This window comes from Salvelinus sp. IW2-2015, linkage group LG17, assembly GCF_002910315.2.
Source record: "Salvelinus sp. IW2-2015 linkage group LG17, ASM291031v2, whole genome shotgun sequence".
NCBI lineage: Eukaryota > Metazoa > Chordata > Actinopteri > Salmoniformes > Salmonidae > Salvelinus > Salvelinus sp. IW2-2015.
Genome location: NC_036857.1, coordinates 29,233,810 through 29,260,998, shown reverse-complemented (window position 1 = coordinate 29,260,998; position 27,189 = coordinate 29,233,810). Strand labels below are relative to the sequence as shown.

At 43.8% G+C, this 27,189-nt stretch overlaps 2 protein-coding genes across 4 annotated transcripts; one reads left to right on the top strand and one right to left on the bottom strand.

Moving 5' to 3' along the window:
- Positions 1 to 171: 171 nt before the first annotated feature.
- ribc1 (RIB43A domain with coiled-coils 1) lies at positions 172 to 8,065 on the bottom strand. 2 transcript variants are annotated; one of them, XM_024006465.2, is made up of 8 exons: positions 7,844 to 8,065; positions 7,531 to 7,751; positions 7,199 to 7,422; positions 6,759 to 6,873; positions 6,308 to 6,426; positions 2,720 to 2,962; positions 2,246 to 2,412; positions 172 to 2,017 (listed from the first exon to the last, which is right to left on the bottom strand). In XM_024006465.2, exons 2-8 carry the CDS (start codon positions 7,727 to 7,729, stop codon positions 1,936 to 1,938), a joined length of 1,149 nt encoding a protein of 382 aa, XP_023862233.1. In that variant the 5' UTR covers positions 7,730 to 7,751; positions 7,844 to 8,065; the 3' UTR covers positions 172 to 1,935. The 2 variants fall into 2 exon arrangements, with proteins under 2 accessions (XP_023862233.1, XP_023862232.1); XM_024006464.2 differs by having other exon boundaries at positions 7,531 to 8,065.
- A 76-nt stretch (positions 8,066 to 8,141) lies between these two features.
- LOC111977140 (structural maintenance of chromosomes protein 1A) lies at positions 8,142 to 26,709 on the top strand. 2 transcript variants are annotated; one of them, XM_024006463.2, is made up of 23 exons: positions 8,142 to 8,520; positions 9,837 to 10,025; positions 10,673 to 10,785; positions 11,946 to 12,149; positions 12,375 to 12,613; positions 12,815 to 13,073; positions 13,305 to 13,445; positions 13,573 to 13,755; positions 14,032 to 14,139; positions 14,561 to 14,746; positions 14,911 to 15,090; positions 16,975 to 17,121; positions 18,648 to 18,785; positions 19,028 to 19,251; positions 20,162 to 20,303; positions 20,584 to 20,729; positions 21,023 to 21,176; positions 22,224 to 22,334; positions 23,098 to 23,254; positions 23,393 to 23,547; positions 23,762 to 23,983; positions 24,297 to 24,404; positions 24,618 to 26,709. In XM_024006463.2, exons 1-23 carry the CDS (start codon positions 8,412 to 8,414, stop codon positions 24,696 to 24,698), a joined length of 3,696 nt encoding a protein of 1,231 aa, XP_023862231.1. In that variant the 5' UTR covers positions 8,142 to 8,411; the 3' UTR covers positions 24,699 to 26,709. The 2 variants fall into 2 exon arrangements, with proteins under 2 accessions (XP_023862231.1, XP_023862230.1); XM_024006462.2 differs by lacking the exons at positions 23,393 to 23,547; positions 23,762 to 23,983; positions 24,297 to 24,404; positions 24,618 to 26,709 and adding an exon at positions 22,619 to 22,856 and having other exon boundaries at positions 23,098 to 23,214.
- The last annotated feature ends 480 nt before the right edge of the window (positions 26,710 to 27,189 follow it).

The following is a 27,189-nucleotide window of genomic DNA, read 5'->3' as shown; positions in this document are numbered from 1 at the left end:
CTGGCTCTGCCCTCACTGCTCACCCCACTCAAACTAGCCGACAGTCTACCCAGAGACAGACCCGGGTTCAAATAAGTTTCATTTTCTTTCAGAGGAGAGTTTGATTGAGCCTGCCTGGATTGCAAGATGGGTGGAGACAACGGTTTGCACTTTTGGGGCCACTCTATTGGGTCCATTATGCCAGAAGCACAGCTTAAGTAATTGAGAAAAAACAAACACTATTTGAACCCAGGTCCGACTGCAAGCCAAGCTATCATCCACTGTTACTGTTCAGTGAGTCCCAGGGAAATGGGATAGAGAAAAGGGATTGTCTCTGGCTTGGCAGAAAGGCAATAGGTGCATCCGCATTGGCACCCTATTCCTTATATAGTGGATATGTACACTATATAGGGAATAGGGTGCCAATTCAGACACAGCCAGTGAGTCTGACATAATGAGAGGTTTGAGTGAGCTCAGCTCCCTGTAGTTTGCTGTTACAGACACACTCAGGACAAAAAAAAATCAATTTCAGAAATCTATTTTCATACAGAATGATAATATTATGATAAAATGAAATAATATGCCAATTATTCTCTCACAACTATGGATTGTGTCTCAAATGGCATCTTATTCCCTATGTAGTGCACTACTTATGACCAGAGCCATATGGGCCCGGTGTTCAGGGATATCACTATGGGCCCTGGTCATAAGTAATGCACTATAGAGTGCCATTTGAGACGCAGCCTATCTCGCTGCTAACCATCTGTGCTTGTCATGGTGTGATGTCAGTAGTGTCAGGGCAAGTGATAGCGTGAATGAATGAGTTGGGGAATAAGTGAACTACTGAACACACAGATACTCACTCTACTGCCTGCCTTTCTAGCTATCTCTGCTTTTGATTTTTCATGTGGTCAGTGAGGGGATCGTCTAAGCCAGGTTTAGTGCTAGCATTTCTTACTTTCCCCTCTGTTACTTTCATTTCCATTTTTTTATACTTAAATTCAAAATAAAAAGTGAATTTTAATTGCATATAGAAGAGAATGATAGCATCAGCTTCATTAAGGTACAAAATGTATACATTTACAGTCATGGTGGAGGGATAGAAGGAGGGAGGGATGGAGGGAGGGGACGGATACTGTGTATTTCACTGCCTGAGGGGAGACCGAGTCCCTCTGTGTGGTATGTTTGGTCCCTCTGTGTGGGGGGAGTCCCTCTGTGTGGTGTGTTTGGGGTTCCATTAGCACAATGGAACTGGGGGATTGGTGGGTACAGTGTACAGTGTATTGGTAGTCTGGTCCCAGATCTGTTTGTGCTGTATGGCCAACTCCTATGGTCGATATCATGCTAAAGTCATAGGAGTTGGCAAGACAGCACAACCAGATCTGTGACCGGGCTAGTGTGTTCCTGCTAATTGGTTGAGACGGAAGTGGAGCGGGTTGAGGGTTGGTTGGTCAGGGAGGTGGTCACTGTGTGGAGTGGAGTTGTACTATATGTTATGGGTCCAATGACATTGTAACGATCTGCATTATGAATCAGCCACTTGTAACTAAATATGTGACAATGAATTAAATAAAGAACCTTGGACTAATCGGAACCAAAAGAGGCGTCCTCGTTGTGTCATCATTAGAATTACTCATAGCGTCAATGTCTAAAGATGGTGACGTGCACGTTTTATCCTCAAAAGATCAGAGAAACTAGATATGAATCCCTACTATGCATGAAACATAAAATAACAGCTAGATAGACAGTCACYGTGTCCATTATATACCTAAAATACAGCTCCTGAGATAAGTTGCAGAAGACTGCAACATTTGACCTAGTGACTAAATCTTAGGGATAAAAAGACCAAAAGACATGTAAAGTATGACTATATCATAAACTTCATTTGCTTGTTGTGTTGTGCATATGGTCTACATCTGAGATCCAGTATTGGGCGGTGAGTTTGTGTTGGTCATCTCAGCGTGAGCTGCTGCTGAACTGAGTAAAGTACTGGGCCGTGGGTCCGTTGGTGTACAGCGTCTTGGACAGGAACTGCTGACTGGTGGAGACGAGATGGAGAAAATACACTGTCAATGTCTGTTTTACAATTAAAATGTCTATTTTTATGTGAAAACTGGGACTTTCAATTCTTTCACRGTGTATAGTATCTGTTTATACTTTGACAGTAAAGTGTTTGTGTGGTTATGTGCCATGATGTGTCTCACCCAGTATCTGTAAAGAAAGAATGTAAAGATTGATGTGTCTTGAGTGTGGTTTGTGTGCTTACTGTTCGCGCTGCTCTRTGGCCAGCTGTTCATTGTATCGGTCCATCTCAATCCTCTTCTCCTTCTTCAGCTCCATCGCTTTCCTCTCCTCCTCTTCATCCTCTCGGGTCTGCACCATGCGCTGGAAGTCCCAGGCAGCGTCTCTCTGCCTCTCAATCTCCCTCAGCCTCTAAAATGATTTGAGAAAATTTTGGAAATATGAGAAACATGATCATAAGCCTGAGGGTGAAGACCGATGGAGAGGTTCATGATGAGACTGCTTCTTCAATAAGCAATCAACAATAGTGATTGTTTCATCTCTATGGTTGTGATAGGCAATCTTATTTATATAATCGCAACAATCATGAATGAATGTGTTCTCTTTAAGCTGAATGCAGATTTTGAACTGATTTGACTTTAAAATATGTATTGGTGTCAATGGAAAATTTGCAAAAAATTTGCACTAAAACTAAAGTCGTTCACGAGGTTATCATTACCTTTCCCTCTAGGCGCTGTTCCTCTCTCTGCCTATGGATGGCGCTCAGCTGAACGGGGCTCATCCCCCTCCACCTGTCCGTCAGCACCCTGGGCCCGCGCACTGGGCCTCCGTCTACTTGTCTCTCTGCAGCCTTGGGACATTCCGTTAGGATGTCTGATGTCACCATGTGCCACACCTCCGCCATCTCCTCGCCCTCCTTCCTCATGCGCTCCTTCCTCTCTTTCTCTACACACTCTGCAGCCTGTGGGTGGGGGTCATAGATAGGTTTAGAGTTCAAAAGTCAGAAGTTAGACCAAAAGTTCCATGACCTTCTAAGAGACAAGAGAGTTAAGGGTCACTGTCACAAGATCTGGGGAGTAGGTAGAAGTTGCACCCAACCACTGGTACAGTGCATTCGGTACGTTTTCAGAACCCCTGACTTTTCCCACATTTTGTTGTGTTACAGCCTTACTTTAAAATTGATTTAAAAAATATATAATCCTCATCAATCTACACACAATGCCCCATAATGACAAAGCGAAAACAGGTTTTTATATGTTTTGCAAATTTATTAACAATAAAAAACAGATACCTTATTTACATAAGTATTCAGACCCTTTGCTATGAGACTTGAAATTGAGCTCAGGTGCATCCTGTTTCCATTGATCATCCTTGAGATGTTTCTACAGCTTGATTGGATTTCTCGTGTGGTAAATTCAATTGATTGGACATGATTTGGAAAGGCAAACACCTGTTTATATAAGGTCCCACAGTTGACAGTGCATGTCAGAGCAAAAACCAAGCCATGAGGTCGAAGGAATTGTCCGTAGAAATCCGAAACAGGATTGTGCCGAGGCACAGATCTGGGAAATGGTACTAAAAAATGTCTGCAGCATTGAAGGTCCCCAAGAACACAGTGGCCTCCATCATTCTTAAATCGAAGAAGTTTGGAACCACCGACACAATACTTTTCATATGATTCTCTTCTCATTTGTTTAAAATACACTTGACCATCACTTAATCCAACCGCTTAATGGTTAATCACTTAACCGTTTGGTAAACCTAGAGATTTTAAACTGGTCGGTCGACTATAAACGGATTTTGAGAACTACAGATAGAAGGTGTGTTTGCAAAGTAGAAACATCTAAATGACATGTATGATACATGATAACCATACATAATGACTAGTCGTTATTGCTAATTGAGTTTACATAGTGGTCACCATATTAAAAACACTTGCAATTTCTTTCAATATGGAGCAGGATAGACAGCAAGGGAGAGGAAGAAACCAAAGAGCTCATGGACCAGGGGCCCGTCAGAGATGTGGGCATGGGCCCGTCAAAGAGGTGGACATCAGAGAGAGGGAGGCACGTGGTAAACTGAGGCCTTGCCATGGCAGAGGCTGCCAGACTAGTTCACCCCAATATGAAAAGATCAACTGCCAATTCGATCATGAGAACATTTCGCCAAGAAAACTGGTAAGTCTGCAGGATATGCACTATGCTTTACCATTACATTTACAGTCAATTACATTGTAATGCATGTAAATTCACAACACATGTTACAMTATTCTTACAGTATGATCTATTGACAGTATACTCTGTTCTACTCTCATAATTGACAGAACACCCCATGGTGGTGCCCGTGGCCGTGTGCTGACCGACCAGCAGGAGTGGGCCGTGGTGGAAACGGTGAGGGCCAGGAATGACATAAGGCTGTACAAAATAAAGCAGGCCATTGAGGAGAACGATGACACCTTTGCCAATGTGGCATCCATCAGCCTACCAACAATCGCCCGCCTTTTGAAGAGGCACCAGGTATCTATGAAACACATTTACTTCGTGCCTTTTGAGAGAAACAACGACCGAGTGAAACAACTGCAGGCCGAGTATGTTCAGGTACAGCACCACATACTGTATTACTGTTCCTATTAATGCACATGATACTTCACAATATCACAATATGTAAAAAATAACTAACCAAAATATATTTTTAGTGGGTGATTGTGCTTGATGCTGCTGTGAACCATCACAAGTATATCTTTATTGATGAAGCGGGCTTCAACCTGGCCAAAACTCAGCYCTGTGGGTGAAAACCTCATTGGCCAACTGGCGACCGCCCAATGTGGGGGAAACATCTCCATGTGCACCGCTATCTCTGAAGATGGCGTGGTAGGATGTAGGGCATTACTTGGATCCTGCAACGCTGCACACCTCATTATGTTTCTCAATGAAATTGAGCAGGCCTGTCAGGGTGAAGGGGTCACCCATGTCATTGTGTGGGACTATGTCAGGTTCCACCATGCAGAGGTGGTTCAGGCATGGTATTGGGCCCATCCCTGATTCGTGACCCTATACCTGCCCCTATACTCTCCTTTCCTCATCCCTATTGATTTTATTCAGCATGAAGGTGGAAGGTGTACGATCGCCATCCCCATGAGCGCGCCACTTTCCTGGCCATGGATGAGGCATCTGACAACATCAATGCAGACCAATGTCAAGCTTGGATTCTCCATGCCAAAAGGTTTTTCCCGCGGTGCATGAACAATGACATTCACTGTGATGTGGATGAGAATTTATGGCCAAATGCTTAAGACAGGCGTGATGCAAATTAATGTGTGCTAAACGTTGTTTTATTTTCATTCATTTAATTAGGTTCATTTCATTTCTTACATTTGATTAAAGACAGTATACCTTTTTTGCAAATATATTTGAAAAATATATATTTCTTCGCATGATTGACTGTAGAGGATGTCTTCATTGATCACATCTTGATTACACATTGGATTAATATTATGGTAATGATAGATTTTCCGTCAATTTTGTTGGGTAATAGAAGTGCATTGCTAAATGTGAAAACTGTAATTTACAGTACTGTAGCATATTACCTTCAGCACTTCTAAGGGTGATTTGAAACGCACATCTGGCATTGTTTTGCTATTGGATTAACTGGTAGTTAAAATGACTATATTGAAAACATAATGTTGTGTTTTGGTGATTAAACCAATGTTCTCATTACATTTCACAATAAACTTATATTTTGAATCAATGGTTGTGTGGTGAGAGATGTTTACAATCCAAATGAATGCACAATGACCGGMTTTGAATGAGAAACTGGCTCCGTTACATGTGTGACCAGTTTGTAGTTTTGTGCTTAGAGTTGTGAAAATGTACCACATACTTCTGAAAATAGTACCAAAGTGATTAAAAAAACTCTGAACACAAACCACATTGACATGAAAACCAGTGTGAGCAGAACCATTTATAACGATGCCTCGCACTGGGGAGAATCTATTCATATCAAGTCAGTCAAGGCAAATGAGACGAGGGAACWAAATATTTTTTAGAAAGGAGACTATCTGCCCACGCATACATCAAAGCAGTTTGTGTGGTCGTGTGTGAGCGCAAAGCAGTTTACTCCCCGTGCAGGTTGCTTAGCGCCTCTAATGTGCTTGTCATCTCCCCTGAGTGAGTTTGTACGCATCGCTTAATGTCTTCAATTAACTTTGTAATTAAAAAAAGATATACTGTCTGAGTACATGCCATGTCACAGCTCACAGTCTCATCAGTGCATCCTTGGCTGGTGGCATGTTTGAGACTGTGTGTACCTGAGCATGGTTGTAGTTGTTGAGAGCGATGCGGCCAGCCCTCTTACACTCCTCTTCCAGAGCATCTAACTGAACAGCCCTTAGGTCCTGCTGTACCAGCTCCTTGCCTTTCAGTAGCTCTGCAACACACACACACACACACACACACACACACACACACACACACACACACACACACACACACACACACACACACACACACACACACACACATTTAGTTTAGATAGTGTCCTTAAATCATCAAAATGCCTCGTCATCCTGCACAAACACCACTCATACACTCCCACGGTCACAGTGCGTATTCTCAGGAGCCGTTGATGGAAGATGCTAATGTTTAGAGTGCAGTTATGCATATGAGAGCGTGTTGTGTTATTTGTGCGGGTGATGTGTAGTGTAGGTGTGTACAGTGCAGTTGTGCATAGTGTGTATGATAGCTTTGTGTCTGTTTCACCTTTGAGTTTCTTCTCCTTCTGCAGTTTCTCACTCTGTTCTCTCTGTGCTCGTAGTGCTCTCTCTGTCTGCTCCATCTGAGCTCTCCTCTTGTCATTGTCCCCAATGCCTTCTCCCTGAGTACAGCATACAAAACAGAAGCAGAAAGAAAAAGACACACACACGCATACATACATTCATACATTCATACATACATACATACATACATACATACATACATACATACATACATACATACATACATACATACATACATACATACATACAATACAGCATGTCCATGAAAACACACAATCAGTAAATAAGTAAATGCTTTAAAAGAAAATGTGCTAAAATCCAGGTCAGGAGATATGGATGTGCATTATTCATTCATTCCAACAAATTTCCCCATTTCCCTTAACACTGATATCTTGTTGCTTATAATAGTGTCATCTGTGATACCTGGAACACTTGCATACTAGCAGGTCCCAGCTCAGACTCTGGGATGGGAATGGACAACCCGAGCGCCCCCTGTCGGTGAAAATTGAGATCAGCATCCCGGGTGTCTTCTGCCCGCTGTCGGATGGCCCGGTACTGGATGAGGTCTCTGTTTAACTCTGCTCTCCTCTCCTCTTCCTCCTGCTGCTGTTTCATCAACACTTCATCTTGAGTCACTCTCAACATGTCTGAAAAAACAACAACACATAGGCAATTTATGGTAAAATGCTTTCAAATTTGGTTGTTCCTAAGTTCCTCCTCTAAAACTTAAACTTGTCCCCTTGCCTTGTGCTTACCGAAAGCCCTCTCTCGCTGACCCGCCATCTCCTCCCGTTCTTTGTTCTCCACCACCTGTTGCTCCAGTGCTTTGAGATCCAAACCCATCACTCGGTGTCTGGTGTTGAAAATGCGAGCCTGGCGCGCAGCTTCTGCGGCCCGTCGGCGTTCCACTGCCACATCCGCGGAGTTGTCCACAGGCAAATCCACTTTATACATGACTCTTCTAGGTTTGGTGTATCTATAGTAGGCATAAAAGTTTAACAAGATAATGATTTTGTTGCTTTGGCGATTAAACATTCCTAATAATATGAAAACTTTACCGAAACGTACCAAAAAACAGGTGCAATTATCATCATTCAAAGGTCACCTTCTTCGCTCCTTCCTTTTGTTTAGACGATACAAATCACCATGGCAACACCAGTGAACAAAATGTGCAACAAAAAAAGTATCTAGATGACAAGATTGACCATATCAGTTTCACTGTAATAATAATGACACCAGTGAGTGTGAATACATTCGATTACAATYCTATTTTGTTAAATGTGAGAAATAAACAGTAGCATTGTTGCGCTTTGGATACATTGTAACAGCAACATCTCGCGAGAACTAATTCACTTACGCGCGCGCTCAGAGGTCTCAAATCGTGTAGGAGGACTGTAAAATGGCGCATTGTTGTTGCAGTCGTACATTTTGAAAGCTAGCTTGTAAGCTAATCGAGGTAGTTAGCTGGGCACACCAACCGATTATGCAACTTTAGCTTCTTTTTATTTGTATGTGTTTACAATTTGCTTACATGTTTCTCGTTTGAGTTCAAAAGCTAGCTAGCATTAGCGACATTAGCTGCTAGCACAACAACACATATTCCTTCTTCTGTTTCCGCACAAGAGATCTGATCAAAATGGGTTATTTGAAACTAATAGAGATCGAAAACTTCAAATCTTACAAGGGCAGGCAAATCATCGGTCCCTTTCACAAGTTTACCGCGATTATTGGACCCAATGGATCCGGTAAGTAGTGGCCAATCAACATTGCAAGTAGGCTATCTAGCTAATGCTAACATTACTGTATTGCTAGTCCTAGCTAGATTGCTAGTTAATGCTAGTTTCGCCGGGTTGACTATTTGCATCAATGCATGGATGGGCGGCTATACTTGTTACTTTGTCGATAACGACAGTACAACACTTGCTTTCTATTTAATTTGAGCTACTTTTGGTTGTTGTTGCTCCAACTGTAGCTAGCTAGCCACGGGTCCAAAACATTTTACTATGATAAACATTTCCCACACTGACAAATTAAATTGTATTTGTCACATGCGCCGAATACAACATTACAGTGAAACGCTTACTTACAAGCCCTTAACCCTTAACCAACAATGCAGTTAAGAAAATACCAACAACAAAAAAGTAAGAGATAAGAATAACAAATGATTAGAGCAACAGTAAATAACAATAGTGGGGCTATATACAGGGGGTACCGGTACAGAGTCAATGTGTGGGGGCACCGGTGTCGAGGTAATTTAGTTCATATGTACATGTAGGTAGAGTTATTAAAGTGACTATGCATAGATAATAACAGAGAGTGTGAGCAGGGGGGGGGGGGTTGCAAATAGTCTGGGTAGCCAATTTATTAGCTGTTCAGGAGTCCTATGGCTTGGGGGTAGAAGCTATTTAGGAGCCTCTTGGACCTAGACTTTGCGCTCTGGTACTGCTTGCCAGAACAGTCTATGACTAGGGTGGCTGGAGTCTTTGACAATTTTTAGGGCCTTCCTCTGACACCGCCTGATATAGAGGTCCTCGATGGCAGGAAGCTTGACCCCAGTGATGCACTGGGCCGTACGCACTACCGTCTGTAGTGCCTTGCGGTCGGAGGCRGAGCAGTTGCCATACCAGGCAGCGATGCAACCCGTCAGGATGCTCTCGATGGTGCAGCTGTAAAACCTTTTGAGGATCTGAGGACCCATGCCAAATCTTTTCAGTCTCCTGAGGGGGAATAGGTTTTGTCGTACCCTCAGGTGACTTTGAATGAGACCTTGCAGGTAGTTGATCTAATAAACATTAGCTAGATCAACAGTTTAATGTAGTCCCGGGCGCCGATCACATGAACGTCGATTTAAGGCAGCCCCCGCACCTCTCTGATTCAGAGGGGTTGAGTGCAATTGGAAGACAAATTTCTGTTGAATGCATTCAGTTGTGCAACTGATTAGGTATCAACTTATCCTGGTCCTGAGTTAGTTTACGTCCTCTTCCACGTAAACAATATTTGCAAGACTTGAGTAGTTACTCGCTGACTCCATTTGTTCCCATTCATATTCTCTCCCTCCCAGGCAAGTCCAACCTCATGGACGCCATCAGCTTTGTGCTGGCTGAGAAGACCAGCAACCTGCGTGTGAAGACTCTGAAGGACCTGATCCATGGAGCTCCCGTGGGGAAGCCGGCAGCCAACAGAGCCTTTGTGAGCATGGTGTACCATGAGGACAGTGGGGAAGAGCGCACCTTCACCAGAATCATCATTGGTATGCCACAGCTGTCTCCACATCCAGATGTGATAAACTGTGTGGCTGTGATGCTTCCCTTAATGTCTGCTAGTCCAATTTGTGGTCTTGTGCTGAGTCTGAAGTGGCACTCAAATCCCTACATAGTGCATTACTTTTGATGGGTCCTGGTCAAAAGTAGTGTACTTTATAGGGTGCCATTTTGGACAGACCAATCAATCAATCAAMTTTATTTTATATAGCCCTTCGTACATCAGCTAATATCTCGAAGTGCTGTACAGAAACCCAGCCTAAAACCCCAAACAGCAAGCAATGCAGGTGTAGAAGCACGGTGGCTAGGAAAAACTCCCTAGAAAGGCCAAAACCTAGGAAGAAACCTAGAGAGGAACCAGGCTATGAGGGGTGGCCAGTCCTCTTCTGGCTGTGCCGGGTGGAGATTATAACAGAACATGGCCAAGATGTTCAAAATGTTCATAAATGACAAGCATGGTCAAATAATAATCAGGAATAAATGTCAGTTGGCTTTTCATAGCCGATCATTAAGAGTTGAAAACAGCAGTTCTGGGACAGGTAGAGGTTCCATAACCGCAGGCAGAACAGTTGACCCTTGGTATTCTGATCTCTTTGTCGGATAGCCATAACTATCACAAATCTTCTCTGTGTGTCAGGCTCGTCGTCAGAGTACCGTATCAACAGTAAGGTGGTGAATCTGGCAGAGTACAGCGAGGAGCTGGAGAAACTAGGAATCCTCATCAAGGCCAGGAACTTCCTTGTCTTCCAGGTGAGAACTGATGCAAACAGTAACATACACACACGGTAATAGTCACATGCAAAAAATATATTTATCTACATATTTTTTTGTGTAAGTAGACAGATTTTCTTGATCTTTCTTCATATAAAATGTAAACTACATATGCACATGCAAACAATTAGCATATTTGAGCAGAATATGTGTAGAGCTTCCTTAAAAGCGAATATAATCAAATGTTATTTGTCACATGCGCCAAATACAACAATTGTAGACCTTACAGTGAAATGCTTACTTACAAGCCCTTAACCAACAATGCAGTTCAAGAAATAGTTGATAAAATATTTACTAAATAAACTAAAGTAAAAAAATTGAAGAAAAAAAAAAGTTATACAAGAAATGTACGTAACAATAACAAGGCTATATACATGGGGTACCGGTACCGAGTGATTGTGCAGGGGTACAGGATAGTCGAGGTAGGGTGACTATGCATAGATAATAAACAGCGAGTTGCAGCAGTGTAAAAACAAAGGGGGGGAGAGGTCAATGTAGATAGTCCGGGTGGCCATTTGATTAGTTGTTCAGCAGTCTTATGGCTTGGGGGTGGAAGCTGTTATGGAGCTTTTTGGTCCTAGACTTGGAGCTCCGGTACCACTTGCAGTGCGGTAGCAGAGAGAACAGGCTTTGACTTGTGTGACTGGAGTCTTTGACAATTTTTTGTGCCTCCCTCTGATACCGCCTGGTATAGAGATCCTGGATGTCAGGAAGCTTGGCCCCAGTGATGTACTGGGCCGTACGCACTACCCTCTTTAGCGCCTTGCGGTCAGATGCCGAGCAGTTGCCATACCAGGCGGTGATGCAACCGGTCAGGATGCTCTCGTTAATGCAGCAGTATAACTTTTAGCTGGTAGAAATGAGGTAAAATGGATTGAAGTTTGTCTGCGTTAAAGTCCCCAGCCACTAGAAGCGCTGCTTCTGGGTGAACATTTTCTTGTTTGCTTATGGCCTTATACAGCTCGTTGAGTGCGGTCTTAGTACCAGCATCGGTTTGTGGTGGTAAAGAGACAGCTACGAATAATATAGATGAGAGCTCTCTTGGTGAGAGAACCGTAGAGACTGTTCGTCCATGGACCTCGCTGACCCCGTGTAAGACTGTGTTCGTAACCTCTGACCTCTATGTATTCCCCAATCAGGGTGCAGTGGAGTCGATAGCCATGAAGAACCCTAAGGAGCGTACTGCTCTGTTTGAGGAGATCTCCCGGTCTGGGGAGCTGGCTCAGGAGTACGACCGTAGGAAGAAGGAGATGGTGAAGGCTGAGGAGGACACACAATTTAACTACCACCGCAAGAAGAACATCGCCGCAGAACGCAAAGAGGCCAAGCAGGAGAAAGAGGAGGTATGGAAGACAGCCAGTCTGATAGCATCCTTCTCTTCTCACGAGAGCTCACTCACACTTCCCATCTGTAGGTAGAAGGTAATATTGAGACAGATTGATAGACCCCATTATTTTTCCATTTCGCCCTACAACACAAAAAAACCTTTAAAAAAAAAATGCCACAATTTGCGAACCTTCTATGTAGTTCTCATGTATCATTCACACTTTCTCCCTCCCCCTCTCCAGGCTGAGCGTTACCAGCGTCTGAAGGACGAGGTGGTGAAGGCCCACGTCCAGATGCAGCTGTTCAAGCTGTACCACAACGACGCCGAGATCGACAAGCTGAACCGCGAGCTGTCGCACCGCAACAAGGAGATCGACAAGGACCGCAAGAAGATGGATCACGTGGAGGAGGAACTGAAGGAGAAGAAGAAAGAGCTGGGACGGATGATGAGAGACCAACAGACAGTGGAGAAAGAGATCAAGTGAGTGGGGATGGAGGGAGGGAAAAAGAGCTGGGGAGGATTGAGAGACCAGCAGACTGTAGAGGAGGTCAAGTGCGTAGGCAGGGAGCAAGGGGAAATGAAGAAAAGCCTAAGAATTTGATAGACCAGGTGGAATTGTTGCCCTTTTGTAAGTTAACGATTTAATATCTTAACCTTTTCCACTCCCTCTTCCTCCTACAGGGAGAAGGATGCTGAACTGAACCAAAAGCGTCCGCAGTACATCAAGGCCAAAGAGAACACCTCCCACAAGATCAAAAAACTGGAAGCAGCCAAGAAGTCCCTCCAGAATGCCCAGAAGCTGTACAAGAAGAGGAAGGGGGACATGGATGAGTTGGAGAAAGAGCAGGGCGCTGTGGAGATGGCCCGGCAGGAGTTTGACGACCGCATGGAGGAGGAGGCTCAGAGCCAAGGACAGGACCTCACACTGGAGGAAAACCAGGTTGGAGCCTATGAACGGTCATGAGGGTGTTCTAAGTTAAATATGAATGGTCATAGGGAGATAGACTGGGATCCTATGAAAGGTTACAGCGGACCATCAGGCAGCAGTGTTGCCACAGTGAGGGACATATGGGAAGGTCGGTGGTTCATATCCCAGGTTAGCCAGACTTACTATCTCTCAAATATGTAGGTGAATATTTAATACTCACCACCTCCCTCCCGCTCTCCCCAGGTGAAGGCCTACCACCGCCTGAAGGAGGAGGCCAGTAAGCGGGCGGCCACTCTGGCCCAGGAGCTGGAGAAGTTCAACAGAGACCAAAAGGCCGACCAGGACCGGCTCGACCTTGAGGAAAGGAAGAAAGTGGAGACTGAGGTAAAGGATGAGGATGATACGGAATACAGGGTTGTGCTCGTRGGGGCACGCAATGTAAAAAGGTCGCGCAACAGAAAAGGTGACTGACCAAAGAGAGATTAACGTTATTAATATGTTACATCTGCAGGCCAAGATCAAGCAGAAGATCCGTGAGATAGAGGAGAACCAGAAGCGTATTGAGAAGCTGGAGGACTACATTACCACCAGCAAGCAGTCTTTGGATGAACAGAAGAGAATGGAGGAGGAGCTGACTGAGGAGGTAGAGGGGGCCAAGAAGAGGATCGACGAGATCAACCTGGAACTCAACCAGGTACTGGAACACTATCTGTCAGTCAACCAATCCAAGCTATTYGTTGATTCTGAAACGCACTGGGAAAGTTAAAACATTTTGTGTTGACATTACATGATAACTGTATCAGAATTGCTAATCTGGAAGAGAAAAAACCCGATACATTTTCAGTTTTGCCTGTCTCCTGTGGGGTTTGCTGCTATGTAGATTGGTAGCAAATGGCAAGTCCCAGGACCATGTCATGTCAGTCGACATGGCCTGAGGACATTTGACTGACATCTTATCTCTGTTCCCTAGGTGATGGAGCAGCTGGGCGACGCCAGGATTGACAGACAGGAGAACAGCAGGCAGGCACGCAAAGCAGAGATCATGGAGAGCATCAAGAGACTGTATCCCGGATCTGTGGTAAGACTGCGGGCACCTACAGATACAGAGTTTGGTCTGGGGAATGTCAGTTGGCATAGGGCAACCACAGAGTATTAAGACATTCTGCGCTGGATCTGTGCTAAAATAACTGGAGGCTGCAGCTAGCATAGTTAGCACACAGTTCGCTGTAAAGGCTAGAGGCTACCAGACAAAGCAGAGATTATGGAGAGCATCGAACTCTATCCCCGATCTGTGGCAGGACTGGAGGCACTGTAAGCAATAGGACAACCACAGAGTAAGCTATCTATGCTTGTCACTGGGATGCCCTCTTCCTTCTCTGTTTTACTCTCCCCGCAACTGCTCACTGTTCTTGTGTTCTAGACATGTTTCTTCTCTCAGAATATTGACGTGACCGTGGAATGGTTGACACATTCCAACGCGCTCTCCRTCTTCCCTGCAGTACGGCCGTCTGATCGACCTGTGTCAGCCCACTCAGAAGAAGTTTCAGATCGCTGTGACCAAGGTGCTGGGCAAGAACATGGACGCCATCATCGTGGACTCGGAGAAAACCGGCAGAGACTGCATCCAGTACATCAAGGAGCAGAGGGGAGAGCCGGAGACCTTCCTGCCCCTCGACTATCTGGAGGTACACACTGGGGAAGACTTAAGTTCAATGGGACTGGTCACTTACATGGGACTCCACAATGGCATTATGTCCATGTGAACACAGACCTGTATCAGTCCGGTCTATTGGTCTACAGCTCTGTGCTTGTGTCAGTCTTAACTGTCCGTGTCTCTGTGTGTCTCCAGGTGAAGCCTACAGATGAGAAGCTGCGTGAGCTGCGTGGAGCCAAGCTGGTGATCGATGTGATTCGCTACGAGCCGCCTCACATTAAGAAGGCCCTGCAGTACGCATGTGGTAACGCACTGGTCTGTGAGAACGTAGAGGACGCTCGACGCATCGCCTTCGGAGGGCCCTACAGACACAAGGTAGGAGGACAACGCACGCACACTGATGCATACACACACACCGTAGTGTTTTCAACAAGCACATGGAGTAAGTAGCCAGCCAAATAGAACAAGTAGCCAGTCAATCTTCCCCCGGAAATGAAATTCTCTATTTTGTTGGCCTCTGGTACATTCTAATGCTAGATTGTATTTTCGTATCTCAGAGCATCGTAGCACCATTAGGTGCAAAAACTTGACTTACCCAGTTGCGGCCCACTTTTTGGAGGCAGGCCACTCGATTTCGTCTCTGCGTTATATTGGCATCGAACATGTCACCCTCCCTAGGAGAGTGGGTGACCTTGATAATTTATTGTTAAAACGAGAGGCTGCCTGGATCTTTAACTTAAAGACCCTTGCTCCCTTCGGTCTCAACGTAGACTTTGATCTGAAGCCATTCTTGTGATTATTGTGACTTTGCTATTGTAATTGTTTGTAAGCTTGTGTAGTCTAAAATGAATCTGATCGTATGCTATCCATTTGTTTTTTGTATGCTGTTCTTTGTATGCCATTTTACTATTTGAGAATTAACCAATGATATTAGGCCACTCTTGGCCATGATTACAGACATCTGTGTGTCTTTTGACACTATATAAACGAGTCATCCCACGGTGTTTGTGATTATACCCTGATGAAGACAGCTTGGCTGTCGAAACGTTGGATATTACATTTTTGCGTCTGAGCTCCTAGAGTGTGTGGCTCTRCTTTATTTTTAAGTTTTCTACTCCGCTAGCCAGCACCTCGCCTAAATAGGTGTGCGTTTCTTTTTCTTCTAGATTGTATTTTCTACCATCAACTATCAGGAAAAAACACAGAATTTTTTTCGGACTTTTACAGGGTTAGTTTCATCAGCTGTTGTACTATACAGGGTTTCTGTTTACTGGATCCATATGCATTGTAACCTGATTAGGGTGTCCAACTACAGTGCTCAGAATGACAAATCACATTTAGATCAGGGTAATTCATCTTGACCAAACATGCAACTTGACGCAACGGCGCGCGTCAATTACCGAATTCCGATGCGTATTTAAAGACGTTAGAATAACTGTCCACATTTGCTTTCCTCAGCCAACAATACGGGCAATGAACAGCAAAATCTTTAGTCTGTCAATCTACTATCCCCCATGGTAGGAAAGTTGACCTATTCTATTGGTCAGCTTTGTCGTTTTGTGCGAAAAAGAACGAGGCTATTCCAACCAAACTCTGGGACACTTGTGGGACGATAGATTCCAAATTCATACAACCAATAGGCCTAGGCTAGATAATGTTTTTTAAATGAAAAAGCAATGAGGCTGACGCAACGGATGAGAACGTTTAGCTTGGCCCGGCACATGTTTGTACTGGTCCCGGGCCGTCGTTAATGTCGGACCCTGCACGCTAAAGAAAATAAATGGTGTCAGAAAACAATGGACTAAGTCGATTTAGACTCGTCGTTACCACATTATATGGGACGTGCAAATTCATGCTCTCGCTCCCCGTGTAAAGAAATTAGACTGCAACCATAGCGCACACAACACACACACACCCAGGTACCGAGAGGCGGGACAGACGGCAGACTGTCAAACTAGCAGTGTTTCCCTGTCATCGCTCAGTTTGTGACTGACAGGCGCCTATCCTATCAATAGATTGCTAGAAGATGCATATCGTTCATTGTAGCGGGAGAGTGCTCAGCAGACTTTTTTTTTTCTTCTTCTGACTAGCGAATTGAAAAGTAGCCTAGTTAATTTAAGTGGAAAAACAAGGCGCTAGTAGAAAACACTGCGTACAGACACAAGGTACACACCTTGAGTGAAAGACGTGCAAATGACTGTCCACCCCTCTCTCCCTTCATCCGTGCACTCCTCTCTTTCCCTCTACCTCCCTCTCCAGACAGTGGCCCTGGACGGTACTCTGTTCCAGAAGTCCGGTGTGATCTCTGGGGGTGCTAGTGATCTGAAGGCTAAGGCCAGGCGCTGGGATGAGAAGGCTGTGGACAAACTCAAGGACAAGAAGGAGAAACTCACTGAGGAACTCAAGGTAAACAGTCACTCTGGCCACTGGGGTCTTGAGCATCGTCAGCATCATCACCATCATCATAACATGTTATGGCACTCAAAGTAAACCAGTCACACATCCCGTTCTGATTTGGAGCATCCTACCTCATAACCAATCTTCCCTCTGTTTTTTTCCGGCACTGGGCAAATTTCAGGTCTGTTGATCACAAACTTGAACATTGAACATTTGGTGTGACTTCCGGTGCGTTTACTGTGAACACTGAGGGTGTACCTGCTTTAAGTTAGCTTTAACACTGGTCAAGCAGGCTACTGTGACTATTTTATAATAATGTAGGTCTACCAGAGTGGCCTACCATCAAAAACAATGGAGAAATGCATCCCATAACATTTTAACATGGAAATAGCTGTTCTATCATTCAGCCTACAGTAGCAGCCAATGTGAAGAAACATGCAGGGCTTGACATMAACCTGTTTATCCACTTGTCCTTCAGACAAGGTGGTGACTGAAATGTTGTTGTTGTTTGTAAGATACCACTTTACAAAATATACAATGTGTCATTATTCCCATACCATAATTACAGAGAATCAGACAAATTATGCTACTCGCTGTCTCAAAATATAACACTGCCCCTTTAAGACAAAAAAAGCTCTTTACCTGACTCGCGTTTCAAAGATTTCTAGAAATACACATTGTGCTCTTGTAGGAAGCAAACAATCCCCCCTTGCTGACTGATCTATAATTGGGCTAATAACTCACTAACTATTAACGGATATGAACAAATGTGCACATGTGGCACTCGCTTTGATCTAAAAAACCAAACAAGCTCATCTACTCATGCTGTAAACACACAGTTATTATATTAAGTCTGGCATAATTAGTTTTTGTCTCTCGGTATGTTGAATTGAACGTGGATAATATTGTGTTGATTCGATCACAATTCCCACAGTAAAGGGAAACGTTGATAGWGTTAACTGAACTTCACTCAACTTTCTGGAGTTTTAATCTCGTGCTTCTCTACACGGGCTGATATTTKTTCTGCGTGGCTTAGAGGGAATATTGCTCATAACATTACCATACTTCTAACATATATATTAATATGAAACTTAAGTACCGTAGAAACCTATTTTACTTAGCCGTTATCAAGCTGCAGTTGGATAAGCAGCCTAATGTATCTATTAGAATGTTGTCACGGCTGATAACAAGTACTGCGATAACAATGATGCATCTCTGAAAGGAACAGGACTACGATAACAATGATGCATCTCTGAAAGGAACAGGACTACGATAACAATGATGCATCTCTGAAAAGGACAGGACTACCATAACAATGATGCATCTCTGAAAGGAACAGGACTACATAACAATGATGCATCTCTGAAAGGAACAGGACTACAATAACAATGATGCATCTCTGAAAGGAACAGGACACAAGAACAATAAAATGATGCATCTCTGAAAAGGAACAGGACTACAATAACAATGATGCATCTCTGAAAGGAACAGGACTACAATAACAATGGGGCATCTCTCTCTCTCTCTGGGTGTAGGAGCAAATGAAGGCTAAGAGGAAGGAGGCAGAGCTGCGCCAGGTTCAGTCTCAGGCCCACGGCCTCCAGATGAGACTCAAATACTCCCAGAGCGACCTGGAGCAGACCAAGACCCGACACCTCTCCCTCAACATGCAGGTATGGACGTGTAGCAACACAGTGTCCGTTCGTTTTGCGGTAGCCCTAAACGAAGGGTCTGAAACCTGTGGCTCTGTGTGTGGCTTTTTTATGTGATGTGGTGATTTATAATGATTTATTTAAAGTCATCAATAGAGGTTTCTACTGCACAATGTGTGTGTCAGTAGGGTTTCTAGAACCCCGTAGACACACTGTTGTGATTTCATTAGACTAGCTTGAAGTCCTTTTCCCATCCCCTGTAGGAGAAATCCAAGCTGGAGAGTGAGCTGGCTAACTTCGGCCCTCGCATCAACGACATCAAGAGGATCATCCAATCCCGTGAAAAGGAGGTCAATAATTTGAGAGACCGGATGAACGTTGTGGAAGATGAGGTGTTTATCGAGTTCTGTAAGGAGATTGGGGTCAGGAACATCAGAGAGTTCGAGGAGGAGAAGGTGAAGAGGCAGAACGAGATCGCCAAGAAACGGTAAGTCACTCTCCTCCGTTATGTCAATGTCAAATCAAACTTTATTTGTCACATGCGCCAAATACAACAAGTGTAGACATTACCGTGAAATGCTTACTACAAGCCCTTAACCAACTGTAGTTCAAGAAGAGTTAAGAAAWTATTTACAAAATAAACTAAAGTTTAAAAAAATAAAAGGGCAACAATAAAATAAGGCAATATACAGGGGGTACCGGTACTGAGTCAATGTGCGGGGGTACGGTACAGGTTAGTTGAGGTAATATGTACATGTAGGTAGGGTTAAAATGACTATGCGTAGATAATAAACAGCGAGTAGCAGCACTGTAAAAATAAAGGGGGGGGGGGTCAATGCAAATAGTACGATTAGCTGTTAAGCCTTTTGGACCTAGACTTGGCGCTCAGGTACCGCTTGCTGTGCAGTAGCAGAGAGAACAGTCTATGACTAGGGTGGCTGGAGTCTTTGGTAATTTTTAAGGCCTTCCTCTGACACCGCCTGGTATAGAGGTCCTGGATGGCAGGAAGATTGGCCCCAGTGATGTACTGTGTCGTACGCACTACCCTCTGTAGTGCCTTGCGGTCGGAGGCCGAGCGGTTGCCATACCAGGCGGTGATGCAAACAGTCCGGATCCTTTTGATGGTGCAGCTGTAGAACTTTTTGAGGATAAGAGGACCCATGCCAAATCTTTTCAGTCTCCTGAGGGAGAATAGGCATTGTGAATGTGAACCTGTTTCTGTGTGCTATAGTCAGCCATTTTGTCTGTCTCTTAGGCTCTTCCTCAATTCATCTTCCTTTGATTCCTCTCACCTGTTTCTTAAAACGCAAAGGTCGGAGGGGAGGGACCTTGAAAGTGACGGTTTCTTTGAGTGTGTTAACCTAACGGCATCCATTTTGTGTCTGTGTGACCTTTAGGCTGGAGTTTGAAACCCAGAAGACTCGTCTGGGCATCCAGCTGGACTATGAGAAAAACCAGCTGAAAGAGGACAAGGAGAAGGTCATGATGTGGGAGCAGACCGTCAAGAAGGACGAGGCGGAGATAGAGCGACTCAAGAAGGTAAAGAGAGATTAACATAAACCGAACTAAGTCTTGAAATGTGCAGTTGCACACTCCCACTCAATGGATTTAACAATGGCGGAAACTCCGTCCAACCACCCGTCCACCAATCCAAAGCTTTTATATCCATGACGAGGAGTGTGCACGTCTCGGGTGAAGGGAGGAGACTCGGCACGTAGCCTAAATTCTTAGACCGATGGCGTTAATCAAATGTGTACTCTCTTTGTTAGGTGAGATTGGATGTTTTTGAACTGTTTTTCTCCCTGTGTCTCTTTCCCAGGAGGAGCACCGCCACATGAAGATCATCGACGAGACCATGGCCCAGCTGCAGGACCTGAAGAACCAGCACCTCACCAAGAAGTCCGAGGTCAACGACAAGAACCACAACATGGAGGAGATACGCAAGAAACTGGGAGGCGCCAACAAGTGAGTCTCAAACCATAGACACGTGCGCACACAAACTCTCATGCTCTTTTTCTTCCCATTTCTGAAAGGCACGTATTTCTTACTTACTACATTATTTCTTACTTCTTATTTCTTACTTACTACATTATTCTTTAAAAAAAGAAATAACCATTTGTAGCGTTGCCATTTAGTTTGTGTTCAACAATTGTGTGTTTGTGTTTACCTTAGGGAGCTGACCCAGAAAGATGGTAACTAGTTTTGTAGCGTTGCAGTTTGCGGCGGTATTGTTTGACCGATGTGTGTTATTCCCRCAGGGAGCTGACCCAGCTGCAGAAGGAAGTGACGGCCATCGAGACCAAGCTGGAGCAGAAACGCAGCGACCGCCACAACCTGCTGCAGGCCTGTAAGATGCAGGACATCAGACTGCCGCTACGCTCTGGGACCATGGACGACATCGGCCAGGGAGAGGTACTTAACACTCTCTCTCTTTCTCTCCCACTCTCTCTTTGTCCATCTTTCTACCTCCCTTTTTCTCTCTCTCTGACATTCTCCCTCTCTCTGACATGCTCGCTCTCTCCACGGGAAACACATGTTTACATTGCCAAAGCAAGTGAAATAGATAATAAACAATAAAAAAAACATTACACTCACAAAAAAAATWAAGACATTTCAAATYTCATATGTGCAAGTAGTTAAAGTACAAAAGGGAAAATAAATGGGTTGTATTTACAATGGTGTTCTTCACTGGTTGCCCTTTTCTTATGGCATCAGGTCACAGATCTGGCTGCTGATATGGGAGTTTATCAAAATTGGGTTTGTTTCGAATTCTTTGTGGGTCTGTGTAATCTGAGGGGAACACAGTGGGGAGAACAAGTATTTGATACACTGTAGAGGTCAAATTTTTGACCTCTACAACCCCAAGAACACCAAATCCCTGCTGCAGTGTGTGCAAACCTGGTCAAGAACTACAGGAAACGTATGATCTCTGTAATTGCAAACAAATGTTTCTGTACCAAATATTAAGTTCTGCTTTTCTGATGTATCAAATACTTATGTCATGCAATAAAATGCAAATTAATTACTTAAAAATCATACAATGTGATTTTCTGGATTTTTGTTTTAGATTCTGTCTCTCACAGTTGAAGTGTACCTATGATAAAAAATTACAGACCTCTACATGCTTTGTAAGTAGGAAAACCTGCAAAATCGGCAGTGTATCAAATACTTGTTCTCCCCACTGTATGTGTCTCTATGGTCAAARATTTGGCAGGAGGTTAGGAAGTGCAGCTCAGTTTCCACCTCCTTTTGTAGGCAGTGTGCACGTAGCTTAAGGCGGCCTTCCCCAATAGCAAGGCTATGCTCACTGAGTCTGTACATAGTCAAAGCTTTCCTTAAGTTTGGGTCAGTCTACAGTGGTCTGTTTAGGGCCAAATAGCATTCTAGCGAGCTTTTTTTAAATTGAATTTAATTTTTTCAATGTGTTAAGTAATTGTCTTTTTATTTCTCTGTGTGTAGGGGAGCACCCAGCAGGAGGAGTCTAGCAGCAGTCAGAGAACGTCCAGTACTGTCCTGGCTAAAGAGGCTCTCATAGAGATAGACTACAGCATCCTGTCTGAAGACCTCAAGGTAAGAAGTACACACATGCCTGAACCCTGCATACTAAGGCTGTGTCTGGGAGTGTGCAAGTAGATACTTTAGGAGATGTGTGGAGAATTGGGACATAGTTTCTCTCTCCACAGACTCAGACTCTATATCTATGTGTACTGTAGCTGTTTCAGTCATGATTCAATACCCAGCAATAGGGTTGTTTTAGGCGAGTTTGAAATGCAGTGTGAGCCGAGGATATGAGTCACCTAACATATTTGTGTGTGTYTGTGTGTGTGTGTGTGTCTGCGTCTGCACTCTCTCAGGACGCGCTGGCGGAGGATGAGATCAAGGCAGAGATACACACACTGCAGCAACGTCTCAACGAGCAGCAGTCCATACTGCAGAGAATCAGCGCACCCAACATGAAGGCCATGGAGAAACTAGAGTCTGTCAGGGACAAGTTCCAGGAGACCAGCGANCAGTCAGAGAACGTCCAGTACTGTCCTGGCTAAAGAGGCTCTCATAGAGATAGACTACAGCATCCTGTCTGAAGACCTCAAGGTAAGAAGTACACCCGTGCGTGAACCCTGCATACTAAGGCTATGTCTGAGAGTGTGCAAGTGCATACTTTGGGAGACGTGTGCAGAAATGGGCCGGAGTTCATCTCCCCCATAGACTGTCTCTCTCTTTGTACATGTAAAATTGTCTGTTTCAGCCATGATTTCAATACCCAGCGATGAGTTTGAAATGTAGTGTGAGTCCGAGGATATGAGTCGCCTAACATTTGTCTGGTCTTTCTCAGGACGCGCTGGCGGAGGATGAGATCAAGGCAGAGATACACACACTGCAGCAACGTCTCAACGAGCAGCAGTCCATACTGCAGAGAATCAGCGCACCCAACATGAAGGCCATGGAGAAACTAGAGTCTGTCAGGGACAAGTTCCAGGAGACCAGCGACGGTAAGGAGGAGAGATGAATGAGTCTGAAGACATGGACTAACTTACCGTCTCTCTTGGCGAATGTATCAAATGGTACCGAAACAGGAAAGAATGTGTCTTCATTTGTGTAATGTGTTCATGCTCTATTCTGTATTCCAGAGTTTGAGGCGGCCCGTAAGCGAGCCAAGAAGGCCAAGCAGGCGTTTGAGCAGATCAAGAAGGAGAGGTTTGACCGCTTCAACGCCTGTTTTGAGGCTGTATCCACCAACATCGATGAGATCTATAAAGCCCTGTCACGCAACAGCTCTGCCCAGGTACTGTCCCTCAGCAATACTCCATAGTAGTACTGTACCATACGCAAACAGTCTGAAATGTATTCCACCAAGTAAAACTAGCTACAAACTGTATTATGTGGTATTTGCATTAACATAGAGGTCATCCCATATGAAATCAATGGTCTGTTTGACTGCACCCCTTTCGATTTGAACAAAACGTTTGTCTGTGTGTTGGTGTGTTCCTTCATCCCAGGCCTTCCTTGGGCCAGAGAACCCAGAGGAGCCTTACCTGGATGGGATCAACTATAACTGTGTTGCCCCTGGTAAGCGGTTCAGACCCATGGACAACCTCTCTGGAGGGGAGAAGACTGTAGCCGCCCTGGCTCTGCTGTTCGCCATACACAGCTACAAGCCGGCCCCATTCTTCGTCCTGGATGAGATTGATGCTGCTCTGGACAACACCAACATTGGCAAGGTCTGTGTCTAAAACCATGCTGCATGAACTATCGTTATTAATGTCATGAAATACCCATATGTGTTTACGATGTCGTTGTCCTGAAGTCTCGCTATAACCACCATCAGTCTAAAATATTCTTGATGTAAGTGCACTAATTTTAAAGTAGTGCACTAGTAGGGATAGGTTGGAGATGTCTAATGTGTTGTCGATCCACGTTATCCAGATGACTAACGACATCACTCCTTGTTATGTCATGACCATGCTGTTATGTCATGACCATGCTGTTATGTCATGACCATGCTGTTATGTCTAATACTGTCCGTCTATGCAGGTGGCCAACTACATCAAAGACCAGTCAGTGAACACTCAGGCCATAGTGATCTCTCTAAAGGAAGAGTTCTACACCAAGGCTGACTCTCTCATCGGGGTCTATCCAGAGGTACAGACGCAACAAAACACACACACACACATAACATGCAACACACCTATCCATAAATCCTTGTAATGCTTCGCTTTTACATAAAAACATTACTATAAGAATGTCTTGACATTTTTCTCTCACATTTTAGATAATAGAATGAATGTAGCTATGTATGCTAACTGTTTTCTGAAATGAGGGCAAAACTGACAGGGTCACTCTTCCCCCCCACAGCAAGGAGATTGCGTCATCAGCAAAGTGCTGACCTTTGACCTGTCTGTGTACCCTGACGCCAACCCCAACCCCAACGAGTAGAACCCCAACAAGTAGGACATCACACAGAGGAGATAAACGACAGGCATACCTTTTAACTCATTGGCATTTTGACGTTCTGGTTAACCAACTGAACCAGGGTCATATTCATTAGTGCAGGCAACCGAAAATGTTTTGAATCAATTTTGTAACTGAGAACAGAAATGTGTGTTTCTTATTGGACAAGTCCAGCTAGTCCCTACCTTTTTCTGGCAAATGAATATGACACAAATCGCTCGTGTCTATGGATGGCAAATGTAGCTAATAATGTGTTCTGTAGTGTGTTGGTTGTATTGTGGATCAAACATCCATTGGCTAATAGATGTTGTTTGCTATCATGTTTTTAAAAATCATTTCTGTATTTTTGGAGTATATTAGGATTAGAAAATTTGTGATTTTTCTGAATGGAGGGGGTGAGACAAATTACAGCAGCTGAAAGTTGTTATTTCTTGAAAGTTTCACCTTGAATATAATATGCATTTATACAATTGAATCTTTTAATTTGGTTAATTTGGAACCATATGAGTATTGTATTTCAGGACAAGGTTATATGAGGCTTAGAAAAATTGTAAAATGATTTGGAAATCATGCCTTGTTGACTATTTGTATCAGGCTTTGTCCCTCAGACGGTAGAAACCTGCTGACAATGATAATGTATTACATGTAACCATTTATGTTTTTTTGTCTCATAAATGTTTTCTACTAATCTCTTTCCCTTTCTTCAAATTCTTGCTTTCTGTTATTTCACTGGTCTATGTAATGTAAGTATCTGAAATTCTGCTTTTTTTCTCCTTTGTGTTCAGCCTGTTTTTTTTGCTGTTGTTTTTTCACTTATTGTGCAATTTTTAACTTTTTGTCTGAATTGTGTRAGATTGGAAGACCCGTAGGTCCCATTAGGTGGCCACTTCATTCCCAGTCAGATGTCATCTGAGCATTTTAAATCCCCATGTCTAACTAGCCTGTATCCAAACTGAATTTTCTGGTTTCACTTTCTTCAAGATGTGMCTCAATGTCAGCTATGGTTATTATTTCTCTACCTTTTGGCAAGATTAAGTCGGTAATGGCCACGGTTGGTTTCACAAACAGGAATGACACATGAGAAGACGTCTTTGTACACCAGACGACCATAAAGTTAAACGGCCCATAGGAAATACCACCGCGGTGTTTGCGAAACTGTGGAGTTTGATGTAGTTGAAGGGGAGACGTGAGACAAGTAGGACCTTGGGGCCTAAATAACGTTTTCGTTACCATGCGTGAGCACGACTGAGTGGTGCAACCCTAAAATATACGTGAAGTGAAACGAAACAATTCAGTTTAGATCGAGGCTACCAAGCCACCTTTTAGTTTTACCAGACAGGCTCTGAGCCTTTCCCCACATTTCCTGATTTTCCAGAAACCCCTGTTGGAAGATACCTGGACCATGCAGGAATCCTGCATACTGGAACATGCAGGAATCCTGCATACTGGAACATGCAGGAATCCTCCAACTGGGAATTTGGGGGAAGTTACCAAATTATTATATATATATTTTCAACTCTAACCATGACCTAATTTAATAAGAGGTAAATCACAACTGTTTTAATTATCTTATTGGATATAAATGCGATGAGATCATGAAACCCCATTAGGGAAATCCATCTAATTTGACCACCTTGTTAGATTAGCTGCTTCCTCTGAAGAGGGGAACAACTGGTGAACATGACATTCTAAGACCAGAATGATGAAAAGCAATTCTTTATTGTTGGTAATATTATGTTAGGTCCATGTTCTTATCCAATCTTTATGAATTGTATCACTAAAGTGAGGGTCAATTTATAAAGGTGAAGAAGGTTTATGAGTTTACCCCTATTGACTTGGGGATGGAGTCTGCTTTAAAAGTATCCCCCTGCCTCCTTTTAAATCTGTCCATGGCCAATGGGAAATGTAATTATSCATTTTAAGGGTCAGTTTTGCATAAGACATGTTTATTCCATTGACTTTGAGTCTTTTTAGTTAATAAAATATACTATTTTAACTTGTTTTCTAATTGTGTATTTGTGGTAGAAGTAAGGTTGAACTCTTTCATAACTTTAAGTTTAGTGTTCGGTCTGTGTTTTGTAGATATTTGTGTATTATAACTTATTCATCCCGTGGGTATGTGTGTTTTGAGGCAGGACTTTCCGGTCCATAAGGGTGAGTGGAGTGTACATCAGTGTACGTACGTATGCTTTGACATGTCAAAGTATTGCCTCAGTTTTCTCCCAGCACAGGTATAAAGGAGTGATTATTCAAATTTGACATGTCTTTCCCTGAGGCTCCCTCTAGAGGCTAACCATTACATTTGTCATATCACGTTTTTCAGCACCATTTGAGCAAACTCACCTGTTATGCTGATGCTTCTTGTGTTGTGTTGTAAACAGCCAGCCATGTCTCAGCCACTCATGGTACTTATTCCTTTTGTACATTTTATTTCTGCAGATAACCAGTGCTTGACTTTGGGAAGGAGTTCACTGGA

Excerpts from the sequence above, each read along its gene's own strand:
- LOC111977140 (XM_024006463.2), top strand. The coding sequence starts at position 8,412 with ATGGGTTATTTGAAACTAATAGAGATCGAAAACTTCAAATCTTACAAG. Across the intron at positions 21,177-22,223 it reads ACGACATCGGCCAGGGAGAG|GGGAGCACCCAGCAGGAGGA; the intron begins GTACTTAACACT and ends CTCTGTGTGTAG. Across the intron at positions 22,335-23,097 it reads TCCTGTCTGAAGACCTCAAG|GACGCGCTGGCGGAGGATGA; the intron begins GTAAGAAGTACA and ends GGTCTTTCTCAG.